The sequence below is a fragment of the Sorex fumeus genome, unplaced genomic scaffold, assembly GCF_029834395.1.
Source record: "Sorex fumeus unplaced genomic scaffold, SorFum_2.1 ptg000125l, whole genome shotgun sequence".
Classification (NCBI taxonomy): domain Eukaryota; kingdom Metazoa; phylum Chordata; class Mammalia; order Eulipotyphla; family Soricidae; genus Sorex; species Sorex fumeus.
The window spans coordinates 4,838,611-4,856,350 of NW_026606182.1; the positions used below are offsets into that span (position 1 = coordinate 4,838,611).

General features: G+C 55.2%; 2 protein-coding genes across 3 annotated transcripts in view; one reads left to right on the forward strand and one right to left on the reverse strand.

Moving 5' to 3' along the window:
• Positions 1-4,217, reverse strand: part of RANGAP1 (Ran GTPase activating protein 1) — a 32,138-nt gene extending 27,921 nt beyond the window's left edge. The window contains exons 1-2 of one of the 2 annotated variants that reach the window (XM_056137556.1): positions 4,017-4,217; positions 577-726 (exon numbers count right to left, since the gene is read on the reverse strand). In XM_056137556.1, coding sequence (XP_055993531.1) covers positions 577-688 — 112 coding nt within the window. In that variant the 5' untranslated portion in view covers positions 689-726; positions 4,017-4,217. The remainder of the gene's footprint in view (positions 1-576; positions 727-4,016) is intronic. The other variant, XM_056137555.1, reaches the window with a different exon arrangement.
• A 12,966-nt stretch (positions 4,218-17,183) lies between these two features.
• The window catches only part of ZC3H7B (zinc finger CCCH-type containing 7B), a 41,660-nt gene continuing 41,103 nt past the window's right edge, over positions 17,184-17,740 (forward strand). Inside the window, exon 1 of the mRNA XM_056137547.1 lies at positions 17,184-17,479. The gene's annotated coding sequence lies outside the window, so the exon portion shown is untranslated. The remainder of the gene's footprint in view (positions 17,480-17,740) is intronic.

Genomic DNA, 17,740 nt, shown 5'->3' on the forward strand with positions numbered 1-17,740 from the left:
ACCTGGCAATGCTCAGGGCTGACTCCTGGCTCTGCGCTCAGGAATCACTCCAGCTGGTATTCATGGGACCATATGGGATGCTGGGGAGGTCAAACGTGGTCGCCGAATGCGAGGTGCTCTGTGCCCCGCAGGCGCGGCTAGGGAAGGCGCCAAGGGCGCTCAGAGCAGCCTGGGAGCCGGGCACTGACAGCAGGGCAGGAGCTGATGCCATGCAGCAGGAGTCCTGGGCCGCAGAAAACTCAAATGGCTGCTGGCCGGCTCTGCCTGTGGGAGGCCCGAGCGCCAGCCCGAGGATACTAAGGTCCCCCAGCATTTGGTGTGGCCCCCAAATGAACCAACAGAATAAAGAAGGTGGGCTGGAGAGCGAGGCGGGGCAGTGAGGTGCTTGCTTCCAGGGGACCGAGTCCCAAGTTTAAAACAAAACCAAACAACGCCCAGAGCCTCTGCCCTGGGACAGCCACTCGGTGGCCCCTCACGGAAAACTGACCCCTCTGGCCCGTGTTGTCAGCAGCAGGGATGCCCACGGGAGACAGAGACTGGCCCAAGATGCCCGGCCCGGCCTGGGCACACACTCACCATCTTCCGCAGTGTTGAGTTTGAGGCTCTTGCCCTTGAAACTGAGCTGTCCGCCGGCCACCTGCGTCTTGGCCAGTGTCTCGGCCAGCTTGGCGATGTCTTCAGAGGCCATGATGATCACGCTGGCAGGTTCCCCCGGAGATCTGCAAACTGTGGAAGCCAAAATTTCATTCAGAGGGGACGGAGCGATAGGACAGTGGGGAGGGCATTTGCCTTGCACACAGCTGACCCGGGTTTGAGTCCCTGGCTTCCCATATGGTCCCTCGAGCAATGCCAGGAGTAACTTCTGAGTGCAGAGCCAGGAGTAATCTCTAAGCGTTGCTGGGTGTGGTCCCAAAACAAGAAAAACAAAATTTAATAGCATGAAAAAAATAAGGTGGGGGGGGTTCGAGCACTGAGAGGAGAACAGAGCCAGGAGTAACCTCTGAGTGCTGCCAGGTGTGGCCAAAAAAAAAAAGAGGACCAGAGCAATAGTACAGTGGGGAGGGCATTTGCCTTTCACACAGCTGACCCGGGTTCAATCCCTGACATCCCATATGGTCCTCTGAGCACCACCAGGAGTCATTCTGGAGTGCAGAGCCAGGGGTAACCTCTGTGCATCGCTGGGTGTGGCCACACACACACACACAAAAAACCAGAAAAAGAAAAATAAAGAAAAATAATAATAAGGGGGCTGGAGAGACAGGACAGCGAGGGGTGCTTGCCTTGCATGCAGCCGGCGGGGTTTGATTCCCGACACCCCTCCCTTTTTTTTTTTTGCTTTTTGGGTCACACCCAGCGATGCTCGGGAATTATTCCTGGCTCTGCACTCAGGGATCACTCCTGACAGTGCTCGGGAGACCCTATGGGATGCTGGGACTTGAACCCGGGTTGACCGCGTACAAGGTCAGGGGATTTTCTGACCCCCTCAGGACTGATCCCAGAGCACAGAGCCAGGGGTAAGCCCGAACACCGCCAGTTGTGGCCCCAAACAAAACATCAAAAAAGGAGAGTGGGGCCAGAGAGATGGTACAGAGGGCTGGGCGAGTGCCTTGAGCACGGCCCAGCCAGGTTCAATCTGGTGCTGCCACAGGAAGCCCGAACACGAGCAGGTGCGGCTCAAAAAGGAAATAAAACCACCACAAAACGGGCGAAGGCACTGCCTGCACAGGTGAAGCACCGTTCACAGTGCCTGAACGGGGCTTCCGGGGTGACAACGTCTGATCCCCGGCATGATGTGAGCACTGCAGCTGGAAAGATGTGTGAGCGCCGAACCCAGGAGCGTAACCCCCGGCCAGCACGCGGTGAGCGCAGAAGCGTTTGCGCCTCGGCTGACACGGAAACTGCAGCAACCGAGGAGGGGCCGGGAGCGCAGGCCGTGTGCACGAGCAGGGGCTGACTCAGGGTGTGCTGCAGAGCGAAGATGCATTTCCTCAGGTCCCTGGGCTCTTAACCACCGGAAGAAATAAAAACAGCAATAGGGAAGGGCAGTTCCAAAAGCTGAAGGAGGCAGCAAGGCAGGAAACCCGTTGGCACGTCTGAGGAGTCACTGTCACAGCAGTCCTCGGCCCAGCTCGGGGCAGCCGTCTCCTGCCCCCCTCACCCCACGGCTGCCTGCTGACCTCGGCTGCTCTCCGCCTGAGGGCCCCATTCCTCACACAGGACAGCGGCGGTGCCGGGACTCAGGACTTCCATCCCAGGGGCCACCCCACCGCCCAGGCTGGCATGACTCTGGGGGTGGGGTCCGGGGGGTTGCCCGCTGCACGTCTTTGAACTCTGGCCGGGAGACTGGGCAGCCCATGGTGGTGCGGCCTTAGGGGTTTCTAGGTGACCGAGGTCCCTACATCACAGCAGCCGCCATCACAATGGACAGGGACAGCTCTGGCCTGGAGCTCGGCAGGCAGCCGGCAGGTCCACTCCGTTCCCGAGGCCAAACAGCAGGTTCTCGGGGAACCAAGGAAGGATGCCACGGAGCGCGACGCTAGGGTACCTTCAAGCCAGAAGCCGCCAGCTGGGCGGTCACCCCCAGGCCTGCCACCGCTCCGGGCTTCCTCTGGGCACCAACAGTCTCAACACTTCCCTGACCTGGACTGGTTTGCCCGCTTCTCTCGATCGATGACCACCAGTCCGTCCCCGAACAAGGAGACATCCGCTCACTAATCCCACCAGCACCGCACCCCATCTAGGCAGCAGGAGCAGACCAGGCACGAAGCAAGAATTCTGCCCGGTGTGTCCCAAGCACCACGGTCAAGGACCCCAGGCAGCGCTATAAAGAGCCAACAGGCCGGGGGCAGGGGCAATTTAATGCAGAAGGGTCAGAGAGGGTGAGGAAGGAAAACAAGTTTGGAGCATGGGGCGTGGGGGTGGCCGTGGAGAGTTCCACTGCAAAGTGATCCAGGGGCCCCAGCGATAGCACAGCAGCGAGAAGGGCATTTGCCTTGCACGCGGTCAATCCGGGTTCGATTCCCAGCATCCCATAGGGTCTCCCAAGCACTGTCAGGAGTGATCCCTGAGTGCAGAGCCAGGAATAATCCCTGAGCATGGCCGGGTGTGACCCAAAAAGCAAAAAAAAAAAAAAAAAAAAAAGCAATGGGGTGGAGTCCTGAGGCCGTTTGAAGAATGTTGGCATTACTCAGCCGTGCCCAGGGCAGTTCCGAAGCTGCCATGTGCTTTGAGAGGATGCAGAGATCAACTGCACTGGGGGGGCTTGGGGGGGTCTGGGATGCAGAGGAGGACCAGCCTGCCCTGCACGCCTTGATCCTGGGTTCAATTCTCGCACCACCTGGGAATCCTGCCGGTCTCCCCAGCACCAGGAGGAGCCTGAACAACCCCACCTAAAAAAAAAAATTAAAAAAAAGCCCAAAAACTAGGATGGGGGTGGGTGGGTGCTGGGTGAAATCATACAAACTAGCCCGAAACCCTGGCAATTCCGGAAGGGGGCAAGCGGAGGCTGGCGGGAGGGCGGGCAGCGCGTCCTCCGCGGGCACCGGGAGGGGGGTGACGCCTTACCCCGACACCCGGCAAGACGAAGGGGGCACGAGCGGGAGCCCCGCGGGGGTCGACCCGGCACCCCCGCACCCCTCCGTCCCGTCCCGCCGCAGCTGCGAGCCCGGGGTGGGGCCCCCGCGACGCCGCCCGCAGCGTCTCCCGCCACCCCGCGAGCGGCGGCGGCAAATGACAGGCGGCAGCGCGGGAGGAGCCGCGGCGCCTCCCGGGGGACACGGACGCGGAGGAGCGACGCCGCCGCGGGCGGACGCCGCCCTACGCCTCAGTTTCCCCGCGGGGGGCGGGGGGGGAGGACCGGCCCCTCCCCCACCCCGGCTGGGGCGGCGGAGGAGAGGCCGCGGGGTGTCCCCGGCGCCCCCCGCGCGAAGCCCCCGCCGGTGCCGAGCTAGGCCCGCCGCCCCCCGCCCCCCGGCCGGTGACGGGGAAAGCTTACGGGAGGGACCCCCGGACCCTACCGTGAACAGGCGGCGCCGCCGCGTGGGGCGACCCGAGCGCGCGCGCGATCGGATGGAGGGTGCGGGGTCAGACGGGGTCGGGGTCGCGACCTCCGAGCCCCGCGGTGCCGGGATCCCGCCGGCCCGTCGGTCCGCTCTGGCGGCAGCGGCGGCGGCGGCTGGGCCCCTTGCGTCGCCGTCACCACCTGCTCTCCTGCCGGCGGCGGATGATGGCGGAGGAGGAGGATTTTGAAAGCCGGCAGTTTCTTTCCTTCGATTTGATTTGTTCCAGTCCCCGGGCCGGCCGCCCCGGGCCCCGAGCGCGTGGCCTGTCGGGAATGGTAGTCCAGCTCCCCGGGCGAGCGGCCCGGCGGGCCCGGCCGCGGCGGCCCCCCGGAACTACCAGCCCCACAATGCACCGCGCCCGGCAGCCGCCATTCGCTCGCTCCGCCCTCTGCCTGGGGCTTCAGGCGCTTTCTTGGCCGAGCACGGCGCGGCGGGAGACTACAATTCCCAGCATGCCTTGCGACCCGGCCGGCTCCGCCTTTCCGGAAGGTTTGTCTGGCAATAACTTTATTGGCAAAGGAAGGCTGTCTCTGCTGAAGGTGCTCGCCGCACCTCTTCCCTGGCCAGAAACGCTATTTCCCGGAAAATCGCTTCGCCGTTTTGTTCCATGAGGTTGATGGAAAGACATTCGAATCTTTTCACACACGTAGCCACGAAGGATGGTTAAATTTTTAAGAAGTGGGCTGGAGAGATAGCACAGCGGGTAGAGTGTGTGCCTTGCACGCGGCCGACCCGGGTTCGATTCCCAGCGTCCCATATGGTCCCCTGAGCACCGCCAGGAGTAACTCCTGAGTGCAGAGCCAGGGGTAACCCCTGTGCATCGCCAGGTGTGACCCAAAAAGCAAAAAAAAAAAAAGAAAAAGGTAAAAAAAATTTTAAGAAGTGAGTTAGTTAGGCAGACTAGTAAAACCAGCTGTCCACGTGAATGTCAGTAACAGGGACACCGACAGCCAGGGCGCGCCTCGCGGCGGGCTGCACCAGGAAACAGCCTTATGGGTGCAGTCAACAAAACATTGGGATTGGGCTGGAGAGATAGGGCAGCCCCGTTCAGTGTTTGCCTTGCACTGCCAGGTGTGGCCCAGCAACAAAACAACAAACTGCAATCATCTAATCATCTAATCGGGAGAAAGCAGACAAATCTAAAACGTGGTTCTACGTTACAGTATTAGTTCTCTGGGTTCTGCCAGTAATGGCTGTGTCATGGCAGGTGAAAGAAAAGTCAAGGAGCACCCCCCCACCAAAAAAAAGGCATGCTCCTGTATGGTCCTAGATTTGGATCTTGGGAAGGGAGGCGGTGGGGAATTACCATCAGGGGCAATGTTGAGACAATTAGCAATATTTGGCTATTGACTAGTACTGTCTCAAAGTTTGGGTTTGGTTTGGGGGCCACGCCCAGCAGTACTTAACATTTACTCCTGGCTCTGTGCTCAGGGATCACTCCTGGCACTGCTCAGGGGACCACATGGGGTGTCAGGAATCAAACCCAGGTCAGCTGCGGGGAGGGAAGTGCCCTGCCCGCTGTACTATCTCTCCCGCCCTGTGTTGTCCCAGTGTTAAACTTCTTGTTTTGGGGAAGTACTGGGTTATGTAAGAGGTTGCCAGTTCCTAGGAAATACATGCTGCAATGATTAGGGGCCTAACTTCTGTAACTTTTTCTCACATGGGTCCCTGAGGGTACATGTGATGCACATGAAGAAAGGTTAAAAAGTGAATCTGGGTGAAGAGTGGACAGGAGTGCTTTGAACACGTCTGCCCCTTTCCTGAAGGTGGGCTTTTTATGTGCCTATGTGGTACCCAACGCCTCACACCTGCAAGGCAAGTGCTCTGCCCGTGAACCTCATGCCACCGTTAACTTCGTCTTCACCAACACAGAGGAAGTGGGCTTCAGCACCACCCCACCCAGGAACACGGAGGCTGCAGGCTCCTGTTCACACAACGCAGACGTGGCTCCTCTCTCCACTCTCTTCCTCCTCCTCCTCTACCTCCCCTGTCAAATGCTGCCTCCTCCGAGTAGCATTCCTGTGCTCCTGCTCCAGTGAGTCATCTTCCTCCGCACACGCCCCGCAAGCTGCAGGTCCCCAGAGCAGCTGGTCGCCGCTCTGGGGGCTGTTCCACAGTTTGCTGTATTCTTAGAGGCTTCCTCCTCCTCCAGCCATAGGAACCACGTCCTTGGCAGCAGCCCCTCTGGGCCCGGCCGCTCCCAGGGGCTCTGAGTTTACCTGATTTCCACCGGATCCCAGGGGGGATCATTACCTGTGAAGGGGCGAGTCCCATGCTCTGCAGAGTACCCTTAGGCGGGTGCAACCACACCCACCGGGTCTTCCAGGATGTTCCTCCTAAGCTCCCTTCCAGTTTTGCTTTACTTGGGCCTCTCGCTCCCCGCCCCCCCATCCCCCTCTTTTTTGGGCGGTGCTGGCAGTTGAACTCAGAGCCTCACATGTGCCAAGCAAGTGCTCTACCATGGAGATCTTTCCACGGGGCTCCAAAGAGATGTCCCAACAAGAAGAGGAAGCTGGGCAACAGGACATTTGGGTGACTGACCTTCCCCTTCATTCTGGAGGGAAGGAGAAGAAGAAAAAGTCACAGAGAGAGAGAGAGCTGGAAAAAAGGAAGGAAGGTAGAGAAGGAGAACCAGAGAAACAACTAAAGGACCTGTAGAGGAGAGACCTGAGTTTAATCTGTAGTACTGCAAATAGTCCTGGAGTGACCCCTGAGCACTTTCAGGTGTGCTCTCCCCAAAAAAATGTTCCTTCGAAATACCAATCTCTATTTTTTTTTTTTGGCTTTTTGGGAATAACACCCAGCAATGCTCAGGGGTTATTCCTGGCTCTGCACTCAGGAATTACTCCTGGTGGTGCTTGGGGGACCATATGTGATGCCGGGGATCGAACCCAGATTGACGCTTGCACGGCAAACACCGTCCCTGCTGTACTATCACTCTGGCCCCTACCAATGATTTTATGTTTTGTTTTGTTTTGCTTTTTGGGTCACATCCAGTGATACTCAGGGGTTACTTCTGACTCTGCACTCAGGAATGACTCCTGGTGCTGCTTGGGGGACCATATGGGATGCTGGGGATCGAATCCAGGTTGACTGTGTGCAAGGCAAACGCCGTCCCTGCTGTACTAATGCTCCAGCCCCTTCCAATGATTTTAAACTATCCTGATTCACCTTGTGTAACTTTGGGTAAACCTAAACATTTTTGATGGCCATTGGGTTTTTAGAACCAGGAGAATATTCTTTTTTTTTTCTTGATTTTCCATTTTGGGTCAAGCCCTCCAGTGCACAGAGGCTACTCCTGGGTCTCCTGCTGGTGCCCCCAGAGGACCCGGGATTTGAACTCGGTTCAGGAGAATATAAGGCAAACACCTTAGTCCCTGTACTATCTCTCTGGACCCCAAAAGGACATTCTTTTTTTTCTTTTTTTGGGGGGGAGAGGTCACACCCAGTGATGCTCAGGGGTTCCTCCTGGTTCAAGCATTCAGGAATTACTCCTGGACCATATGGGATGCTGGGAATCAAACCTGGGTCGGCCACGTGCAAGGCAAACATCCTACCTGCTGTGCTATTGCTTCAGCCTCCAAAACGACACAATTTTTTTTGCTTTTTGGGTCACACCCGGCATTGCACAGGGGTTACTCCTGGCTCTGCACTCAGGAATTACCCCTGGCGATGCTCAGGGGACCATATGGGATGCTGGGAATCGAACCCGGGTTGGCCGCGTGCAAGGCAAATGCCCTACCCTCTATGCTATTGCTCCAGCCCCCCAAAAGGACATTCTTAAAGGATTCAATGACCTTCAAGGGGTATGGGTGTAATAGGAAATAAGGGGGACCCAGTGGGGCTTATAGTGAATGAGAAGATGTTTCTCTGCCCAATGTCATTCACATTCAGCACAAAACACAAAACCAACCGGAGAGCATTTTCCAGCAATACAGATTGTTTGCCATTCCTGAACCTAGATTGTGTCTCCATTCTCTCTAAAATGGGAAGATTGGGGGGCTGGAGATAGTACAGTGAGTAAGGTGCTGAATTCTATCCCAGGTCCCTATAAAAAAAAAACACAAGGGTGCTGGAGCAAGAGTACACCAGCAGGTTGGCACTTGCCTTGCGCACAGCCAACGTGGGTTCAATCCCTGGCATCCTATATAGTGCTTCTGAGCACCCACCAGAAGTAATTTTTTTTATAAAACAATCTTTATTGGTATCATTGGGCAATATAATCTCATTTTCTTATCCTTTGTATCCTATTTATTTATTTTTTTTTATTTTTAAATTTTTATTTAAATAATCCTCCACCCAGATCCTCCAAATTCCAGTAGGAGGGGGTCACACCCACCAACTGGCCCCCTGGCGCCGTGTAATCCCATCAACGGCCAAGACTCAGAGACTGTAAGAACCAGCTCCCGGAAGAGAACAGTGCAGTCTCCTGCCCCCTCGCCTGGCTGTCCTCGCCAGGGCCCCTTGGAGGGGAGCGGGTTGAGCTTTCCTCCCCGCCCCGACCAGGGCTCCGGCAGCCAAAGACCTCCAGGACCAGCCACCACCATGCTGAGACCACTCTCTGCACACATGAAGGCACTGGCAGAGGGACAAAGTCACGCGGGTTCCGGGGCCGAGATCTCCAAGCCTACTCGGATTGGGGCCGAGCATCCTCCACCCAGATCCTCCAAATTCCAGTAGGCGGGGGTCACACCCACCACCTGGCCCCCTGGTGCCGTGTAATCCCATCAACGGCCAAGACTCAGAGACTATAAAATCCAACTCCTGGAACTGCGCGGCCGCATTCGCGACATCTTATTATGACATCTTATTATCTCATTCCTACTTTGACAAACTGGCAGGCTACCGAATGTAGCCTGCCCACACGGCAGAGTCTGGCAAACTCCCCGTGGCGTACCCAATATGCCAAATACCAGTAACAATGATGGGTCTCATTCTCCTAAAGAGCTTTGAATATAATCTCAGGGTTAGGATGAAGGAGACGTTACTGGGGCCTGCTCGAGGCAATCGACGAATAACAGGATGATTTGTGATTTGTGATTGTGAATTTTTAAATTTTTATTAGTGAAACACCATGAGGTACAGTTGTAGACTTACAAATTTTGGTGCTTGGGTTTCAGTTATACAATGATCGGGTACCCATCCCTCCACCAGTGCCCATTCTCCACCACCAATGATGCCAGTATCCCTCCCACCCCCCATCCCCCCCATCCCCCCCATCCCACCCTGCCTCTGTGGCAGGGCATTCCCTTTTGTTCTCTCTCTCCTTTTGGGTGCTGTGGTTTGCAAAAGAGGCATTGAGTGACAATCATGTTCGGGACCCATTTCTTACAAATTTTTGTGCCTGGGTTTCAATTATACAATGATTGACTACCCATCCCTCCACCAGTGACCATTGTCCACCACCACGGATCCCAGTATCCCTCCCACCCCCCATCCCCCCATCCCCCCCGCCTCTGTGGCAGGGTGCTCTCTTTTGTTCTCTCTCTCCTTTTGGGTGCTGTGGTTTGCAAAAGAGGAATTGAGTGGCAATCATGTTCGGTCTATAGTCTACTTTTAGCATGCATCTCCCATCCTGAGCGGATCTTCCCAACACCCTTTATTTGGTGCTCCCTTCTCTATCTGAGCTGCCTTTACCCCTAGAGTGTGCAGCTGGCCTCCAAGCCACGGAGTAAACCTCCTGGTACTTATCTCGGCTATTCTTGGGTGTTAGACTCCTATTTTGTTACTTTATGTTCTCCAGATGAATGCAATCTTTCTATGTCTGTCCCTCTCTTTCTGACTCATTTCCCTTAGCATGATACTTTCCATGTAGTACCACTTGTATGTAAATTTCATGACTTCATCCTTTCTAACAGCTACATAGTACTCCATTGTGTAGAACCAGGAGTAGTTCTTAAGTGCAGAACCAGAAGTAACCCCTGAGCATCAGCAGGTGTGGCCCTGCATAAAAAGCAAATAAACAAAACATCGAGGACTGGAGACAGTGCATAGGTTAGGGACATATCCTGAATGCACCGGACCCGGGTTTGACCCTCCGGTCACAGGATCCTCGGAGCACTGTCAGATGCAGCCTGGGTGACCCAGGTACCCCCAGCAAAGCAGGACCTCGCACCCTGCTGGTTCAGTCGGTCAACAGCCCCCGGGTGCCTCCCCACTACCTCTTGGGGGCATCCCATAAACCAAATAAAAATAAGATGAGGTGATCGGGTTTTAGAAGAAAGGGCCTAGGAGACAACTCAAAGGAGACAACTGGAGGGTACACTGTACACATAGGAGTCATCTCGGGGACCCCACGCTTGGGGGCCCCCAGAAAGTGGGATCGACTTAGGCTCTCCCAAAGTCACACAAGGTGAATCAGAATAGTTTAAAATCACTGGTACTGGGGCCGGAGTGATAGCACAGCGGGAAGGGCATTTGCCCTGCACGCGGGCAACCTGGGTTCGATTCCCAGCATCCCATAGGGTCCCCCGAGTACCGCCAGGAGTGATTCCTGAGTGCAGAGCCAGGAATAATCCCTGAGCATCGTCATGTGTGAATCAAAAAGCCAAAATAATAAAAAGTTAAATTGTTATTTCCGTTTTGGGGGGGAAGAGCACACCCGAAAGTGCTCAGGGGTCACTCCAGGACCATTTGCAGCACCACGGATTAAATCCAGGTCTCTGCACTCCAGACCATTCAGTTATTTCTCTGGTTCCTAGATGATGTTTGTCACCAACTTTTCTCTCGCCTTCCCTTTTTCCAGCTCTCTCTCTCCTCTCTCTCTCACGCTCTTCTCTCTCTCTCTCTCGCTCTCCTCTTTTCTCTCTTGTCTCTCTCTTTTCTCTCTCTCTTTCCTCTTCCCTTTCCCTCTGGAGAATTAGCTCCTGAGAGTAAGACTGTTTGCTTGGCCTAGGAAGCAGAATAATAACCGGGATATACCGGTTATTTATTTATTATTATTATTTTTGCTTTTTGGGTCACACCCGGCGATGCACAGGGGTTCCTCCTGGCTCTGCACTCAGGAATTACCCCTGGCAGTGCTCAGGGGACCATATGGGATGCTGGGAGTCGAACGCGGGTTGGCCGCGTGCAAGGCAAACGCCCTACCCACTGTGCTATCTCTCCAGCCCCCATATCGGTTATTTAATTTATTAATAAATAAAATTATTTATTTCATTTTTGGCCACACCCACAGTGCTCAGGGCTTACTCCTGAGCTCTTGCACACAGGGATCACTCCTGGTGGGGGACAGGGAGACCCTGTGGGGTGCCAGGGATGAACCCAGGTCGGCCTCCCTCTGTGCTATCTCTCCAGCCCCGGCAACTTCTTTTTTAAACGCCCTTTGAGAAGAAAAGCCATTTATTTTGCCCTGATTCCTCCGGTTTCTCGTAACTGCATGGTTTAAATTCCACTACAGTGCCAGAAAACAGACTTAATTGCCAACTTCAATGGAATAAATAACAATATTTATGCTGGTTTCCTGAGGAGGTACCAAGGCTGCACGCTTGCCCTTAGTCAGACCAGAAACAAATGCCTGAAGTATGTCAGACATGTGAGGAATGTGGCGGGAAATTCCCACATCAGGACCCAGGCAAGGTAAGCCTGCACCCCCCTTACTGCGGCCCCAGTGCAGGGCAAAGGGGACATCACTACTGACAGACAATACAAACCACATGCAGCCTTCCGGCCAGGGCTCCCCGCAGAACATACTTTGTTTTTTATTTTCTTAAATTTGAGGGATTTTTTTTTTTGCTTTTGCTTTTTGGATTACACCTGGCGGTGCTCAGGGGTTCCTCCTGGCTCTGCACTCAGGAATTACTCCTGGTGGTGCTTGGGGGACCATATGGGATGCTGGGGATTGAACCCGGGTCGGCCAGGTGCAAGGCAAATGCCCTACCCGCTGTGCTATCGCTCTATCCCCGGGACTTATTTTTTTGGCATCACACCTGGTGATGCTCAGGGGTTACTCCTGACTCTGCACAACTGTCTGTGGGCGTCACTGGGGACACTGTCTTGCCACTGTCCCTTCCTTGTTTTCCTTTGTTTTTTTTTTTACTTTTACTCAGAATTATTTTTTTGAGGTAATATTTTTATTATTATGGCCACGGTCATCCTGGGACCACTTTACACACGTCCGGACAAGCCTCATGCATGAAAGAACTGGCAGAAGAACCCAGGCATGCGGGTCCCGGGGCTGAGATCTCCAAGCCTGCTCCGATTGGTACTGAGCCTTCTCCACCCAGACCCCCCATCTTTCAGTAGGCAAGCATCACACCCACCAGCTGCCACCAGTGCCAGGTTGGTGCCATCAACTGCCAAGATGCAGAGACTATAAAACCCAGCTCCCAGAAGAGAACAGCGCGGAGTCTCCTGCCCCCGCACCTGGCTGTCCTCACCGGGGCCCCTTGGAGGGGGGCGGGTTGAGTTTCCTTCCCTTCCCCCAGCAGAGCCCCAGTAGCTGAGGACCTCTGGAGCCAGCCACGGCCATGCTGGGCCCACTGTACACACGTCCGGACAAGCCTCATGCATGAAAGAACTGGCAGAGGAACCCAGGCGTGCGGGTCCCGGGGCTGAGGTCTCCAAGCCTACTCGGATTGGGACTGGGCCTTCTCCACCCAGACCCCCCATCTTCCAGTAGGTAGGCGTCACACCCACCAGCTGCTGCCAGCGCCAGGTTGGTCCCATCAATGGCCAAGACAAGCTACCGAGAGTATTCGATATGCCAGACACAGTAACAACAAAGTCTCCAATGGAGACGTTACTGGGCCGGGCCAAGACACAGAGACTATAAAACCCAGCTCCCAGAAGCCTGTGGCCGCATGTGGCCGCGCAACATCTCATTATCTCATTTTTCCTTTGGAGAACCTGGCAGGCTAGCAAAAGTATCCTGCCTGAACGGCAGAGTCTGGCAAACTTCCTGTGTCGTACTCAATATGACAAATACCAGTAACAATGATGAGTCTCATTCTCCTAACCCTGAAAGAGCATTGAAATGACTCTTTTAAAATCTCAGAGCTTGGGGCTGGAGAGATAGCACAGCGGGTAGGGCACTTGCCTTGCACGCGGCCGACCTGGGTTCGATTCCCAGCATCCCATATGGTCCCCTGAGCACCGCCAGGAGTAAGTCCTGAGTGCAGAGCCAGGAGTAACCCCTGTGCATCGCTGGGTGTGACCCAAAAAGCAAAAAAAAAAAAAAACACCAAAAACTCAGAGCTAGGAAGAGGGAGACGTTACTGGCGCCTGCTCAGGCAATCGACGAACAACAGGATGATCGTGATAGTGATTTTTTTTAATGTCTCACCATGAGATACAGTTACAGACTTACAAACGTTTGTGATTACATTTCAGTCATACAATGATTGAGTACCCATCCCTCCACCAGTGCCCATTCTCCACCACCACCAATGTTCCCAGTATCCCTCCAACCACCCTCATTCCCGTTCCATCCCCCCCGACTCCGTGGCAGGCACATTCCCTTTTACTCTCTTTCTCTCTCCTTTTGGGTGTTATGGTTTGCAATACAGGTACTAAGTGGCCATCATGTTTGGTCCATAGTCTACTTTCAGCAGCACACATCTCCCATCCTGAGCGTCTCCCATTACTTCTTTATTTCCTTCCTCCCTTCCTTCCTTACTCTCTCCTTCTCTCCCTCCCCCCCTTCCTCAGGATGGCACCCATCCCTGCCTCCCACCCCCCTCCCTCTTTGAAGTCACTCTGCCCTTTGAGAATGGGAGCTCTCAGCTCTGACTCACAGATCAGAGCATGCGTGTCCAACTCCCATTCTCCCTGGGGGTCACCAGGGTAACATCCATAAGCCTCTTCTGTTTGTGTTTCGTTTGGGGACCATACCAGGCAGTGCTCAGAGCTTACTCCTGACTCTGTGCTCAGGGGTCACTTCTGGAGGTGCTCAGGGGATTGAAGCACACCAGGGGATCAAACCTGGGTTGGCCGCCTGCAAGGCAAGCGCCCTATCCTCTGAACTGTTACTCCAAGCTCAAGCATCTGGCATTTGTATATACTACAAGATGATTGCCATCGAAAGTCTAGCTCAGGGCTGGAGCCATGGCACAGGGGATAGGATGCTTGCCCTGCACGCAGCCGACCCGGGTTCGATCCCTGGCACCCCATATGGTCCCCTAAGCATGGCGAGGAATGAACCCTGAACATATTGCCAAGAGTAAGTTCTGAGCACCAATGGGTGTGGCCTCCAAATAAAACAAAAAAGTAACCCTCAAAATCCACACATGTCCCAAACGGCAAAGAGCTGCCTACCCAGGTGAGGATGTATACCCACCTCCTACCCACCTCCTCTGCCAATGGGGACTTAAAACTCCTGGCTACTGACACAGCGCTGCAGCAAACGCCATCTACCTTTGGGAATTCGTGCTCTCAAGTTCTTCGGATCAGTACTCGACATACCCAGAACCTACGGTATTAGAAGTCTTCGTTTTCTTTAGATTTTTTCTATTTTTGTTTTTTTTGGGTCACACCCAGTGATTCACAGGGGTTACTCCTGGCTCTGCACTCAGGAGTTACTCCTGGCGGTGCTCGAGGGACCATATGGGATGCTGGAAATTGAACCTGGGTTGGCCACGTGCAAGGCAAACGCCCTCCCCGCTGTACTATCACTCCAGCCCCTCTTTAGATGTTACTGATTTGTCATTAGTGGGCGCACATTGGTGGAGACATGTGTGAAGCGTGTGCTCCGCCATTTGAACAACATCCCCAGCCCAGAAATCTATTTGACTTAATTTTACCATTTTTGCTTAATTTTAGTCACACCCAGTGGTTCTCGGGGGCCACTCCCACTCTGTGCTCTAGGTTACTCCTGGCAGTGCTCGAAGGACCACAAGGTACTGAGGATAGAATCCAGGCCTCCTACCTGCAAAGCAGATGATTCATTGAGCTCGCCTCCCTCCTACTTCAAGTCCATTTTATTTTATTTTATTGTTAATAAAATAAAAGTGGGGCCAGTCAGTGGTGCTCGGAGCTTACTCCTTGCTCTGTGCTCAGGGATCACTCCTGGCAGGCTCAGGATCAGGTGCCAGGGATCAAACCCAGGTCAGATGTGTGCAAGACCATCTCTCCACCTGCTGGACAATATATCACTCTGGCCCCTGTGTCTTTTATTTATTCATTTTTTTTCTTTTTGGGTCACACCTGGAGATACACAGGGGTTACTCCTGGCTCTGCACTCAGGAATTACTCCTGGTAGTGCTTGGTGGGGGACCATATAGGATGCTGGGAATCGACCGCATGGAATGCAAATGCCCTCCCTGCTGTACTATCGCTCCAACCCCCCCCCCCATGTCCTTTAAATTAAATTAATTAATTTTTTTTCTTTTTTTGCTTTTTGGGTCACACCCAGTGATGCACAGGAGTTACTCCTGGCTCTGCACTCAGGAATTATCCCTGGCGGTGCTCGGGGGACCATATGGGATGCTGGGAATCGAACCTGGGTTGGCCGCGTGCAAGGCAAATGCCCTACCCACTGTGCTATTGCTCCAGCCCCAATTAATTTATTTTTAAGTAAAAACTTTTTTTTGGAGGTTTTTAGGAAGAGGAAGGAGAGAGAGAAAGTGAAATAGTAATGTACTCAAGAGTGAATGCAGGTTTCTCCAAAGGCAGGGACAGACCCTGCACACATCCCCACATGTCCATTTAATTTAATTTTTATTTGTTGGCTTTTTGGGTCACACCCAGAGATGCTCAGGGGTTACGCCTGGCTCTGCACTCAGGAATTACTCCTGGTGGTGCTCGGGGACCATGTGGGATACCAAGGGGTGAACCCCGGTGGGCTACGTGCAAGGCAAACGCCCTACCTGCTGGACTATCACTCTGACCCCACCCCCATGACCATTTTAAACAAGCTCATGACCATGGTGAGTTTGAGGGTCACTGGACTCTGCTTTTTTTACTTCTGTACATAAATGTCCACCCACTTTGCCAGAGGTCACTTTTTTGTTTTGTTTTGAGGCCACAACCGGCAGTGTTCAGGGTTTACTCCTGGCTCTGCAATGTTTGGGGGACCCTCCGTGGTGCCGGGGCCCATCACATGCAGGGTAAGCGTACTTGACCCCTGGACTGTCCAGCCCCGAGGTCGCCTTTTCCTTAGCTAAGCCTCTGAGTATTGGGGGGAGAGCCTCTGTAGAAGGAGGGGTGGGGTTTGGGGGCTTCCCAAGCAGTGTTGGGGTAGCATGAGGGCCACTCCCAGCCGTGATGGTATAGTGTTCAGGCTGAGATGCTGGGGGCCACAGGGTCACCCCCTGTGATGCTCAGGAAAACTCCAGAGCTATGCCTGGCAGTGCTGGGGGCCTTAGTGGGCCAGCGATCAAACTCAGGTCCTTGCAGATGAAACACATGTGCTCTGGACCCCTGAGCCACCCTGCTGGCCTGGGAGAACATCTCACCTGTAGGTGTCCTGAGGCCACATACAGGCTCAGGACAGATGTTAAGGCAGATGAGGATCAGAGGTATAGTACAGTGGTTAGGGTCACTTAGCCACTTGCCTTGCAGGTGGCTGACCTGGGTTGGATCCCCAGCAACCCATATGGTCCCCGAGCCCGCCAGGAGTGATCCCTGAGCACAGAGGCAAGAGAAAGCCCTGAGCACCTCTGGGTGTGCCCCAGCAAAAAAAAAAAAAAAAAAAAAAAGTGGGTGGTGGGAGGTGGGGGATAAGGCTTTGCCTTCCAGGAGGCAGACCGGGTTTGATCTCCAGCATCCCATATAGTCCCCAAAACACCACCAGGAGTCATTCCTGAGTGCAGAGCCAGGAGTAACCCTGAGCATCACCGGGTGTGACCGCTTCCTCCAACAACAACAAAAAAAATCCCTGGCCTAGCCAGGGTGCCAGGCCTGGGCTGTTTCTGGCACCAAGGGGCCTTCCAGCACTGACAAGATTGATCCGGGTCACCCCTCCCACGCCCCCCCCCAGGACGGCCCCCAAACAAAAAAACTGTCCACAGCTTTAGCCAAAAGGGACCTTATCCAGGGAAAGGGCGCTGCGAGTTATTTATTTATTTTTTGGGTGGGGGGGCTGGGTGGGTAAATCATCCATGTATGCACCTGACAGCGGGGTGGGGGTGGGCGGCGTCTGGCCCCCCGGCCGGGGCAGGGCAGGAGGGAGGTGCGGGCCGGGGAGGGGAGGGGTCCCCGCCCCCAGGTGCGCCGCGCTCTAGGACCGAGCAGGGCGGCTGCGGCGAGACGCGCTGCCGGAGCGGCCGGCCAGGGGCGGGCGATGAAAGTCCAGCGCTCGGGGGGCCGCGTGGACCGAGCTGCCCGGCCGGCGGCGCCGGGGGCACGATGCGGCCGCCCGTAATTAAATAGCATTTACTCTTATTATTACTAATAATAATAATAACGTAATCATACCTCTAGTCATAGCATACCACTTAATCGGGCTCGGCGCCGGCCCTGCGGAGCGCAGCCCGGCCGAGGTGAGTGCGGCGCGCGGGGTCGCGGGGGGCGCGGGGGGCCGCGGGGCGCGCGTGGGGGGCGGCGGGCGCGGGGCCGGGGCCGGGGGCGCGGGGGGCCGGGCCGGGCCGCCTCCCGCGCGCCCCCCGCCCGGCTGCGAGTGGCCACCCCCCACCCCCGCCGCCCCGGCCCGGCCTGCGCCTCCTTTTCCTGCCCCCGCCCGGGGAGGGTCCGCGCCTGGTCCCCGAAGTTGCAAAGTTATTGTGCGGCCGGGGGGCACCTGC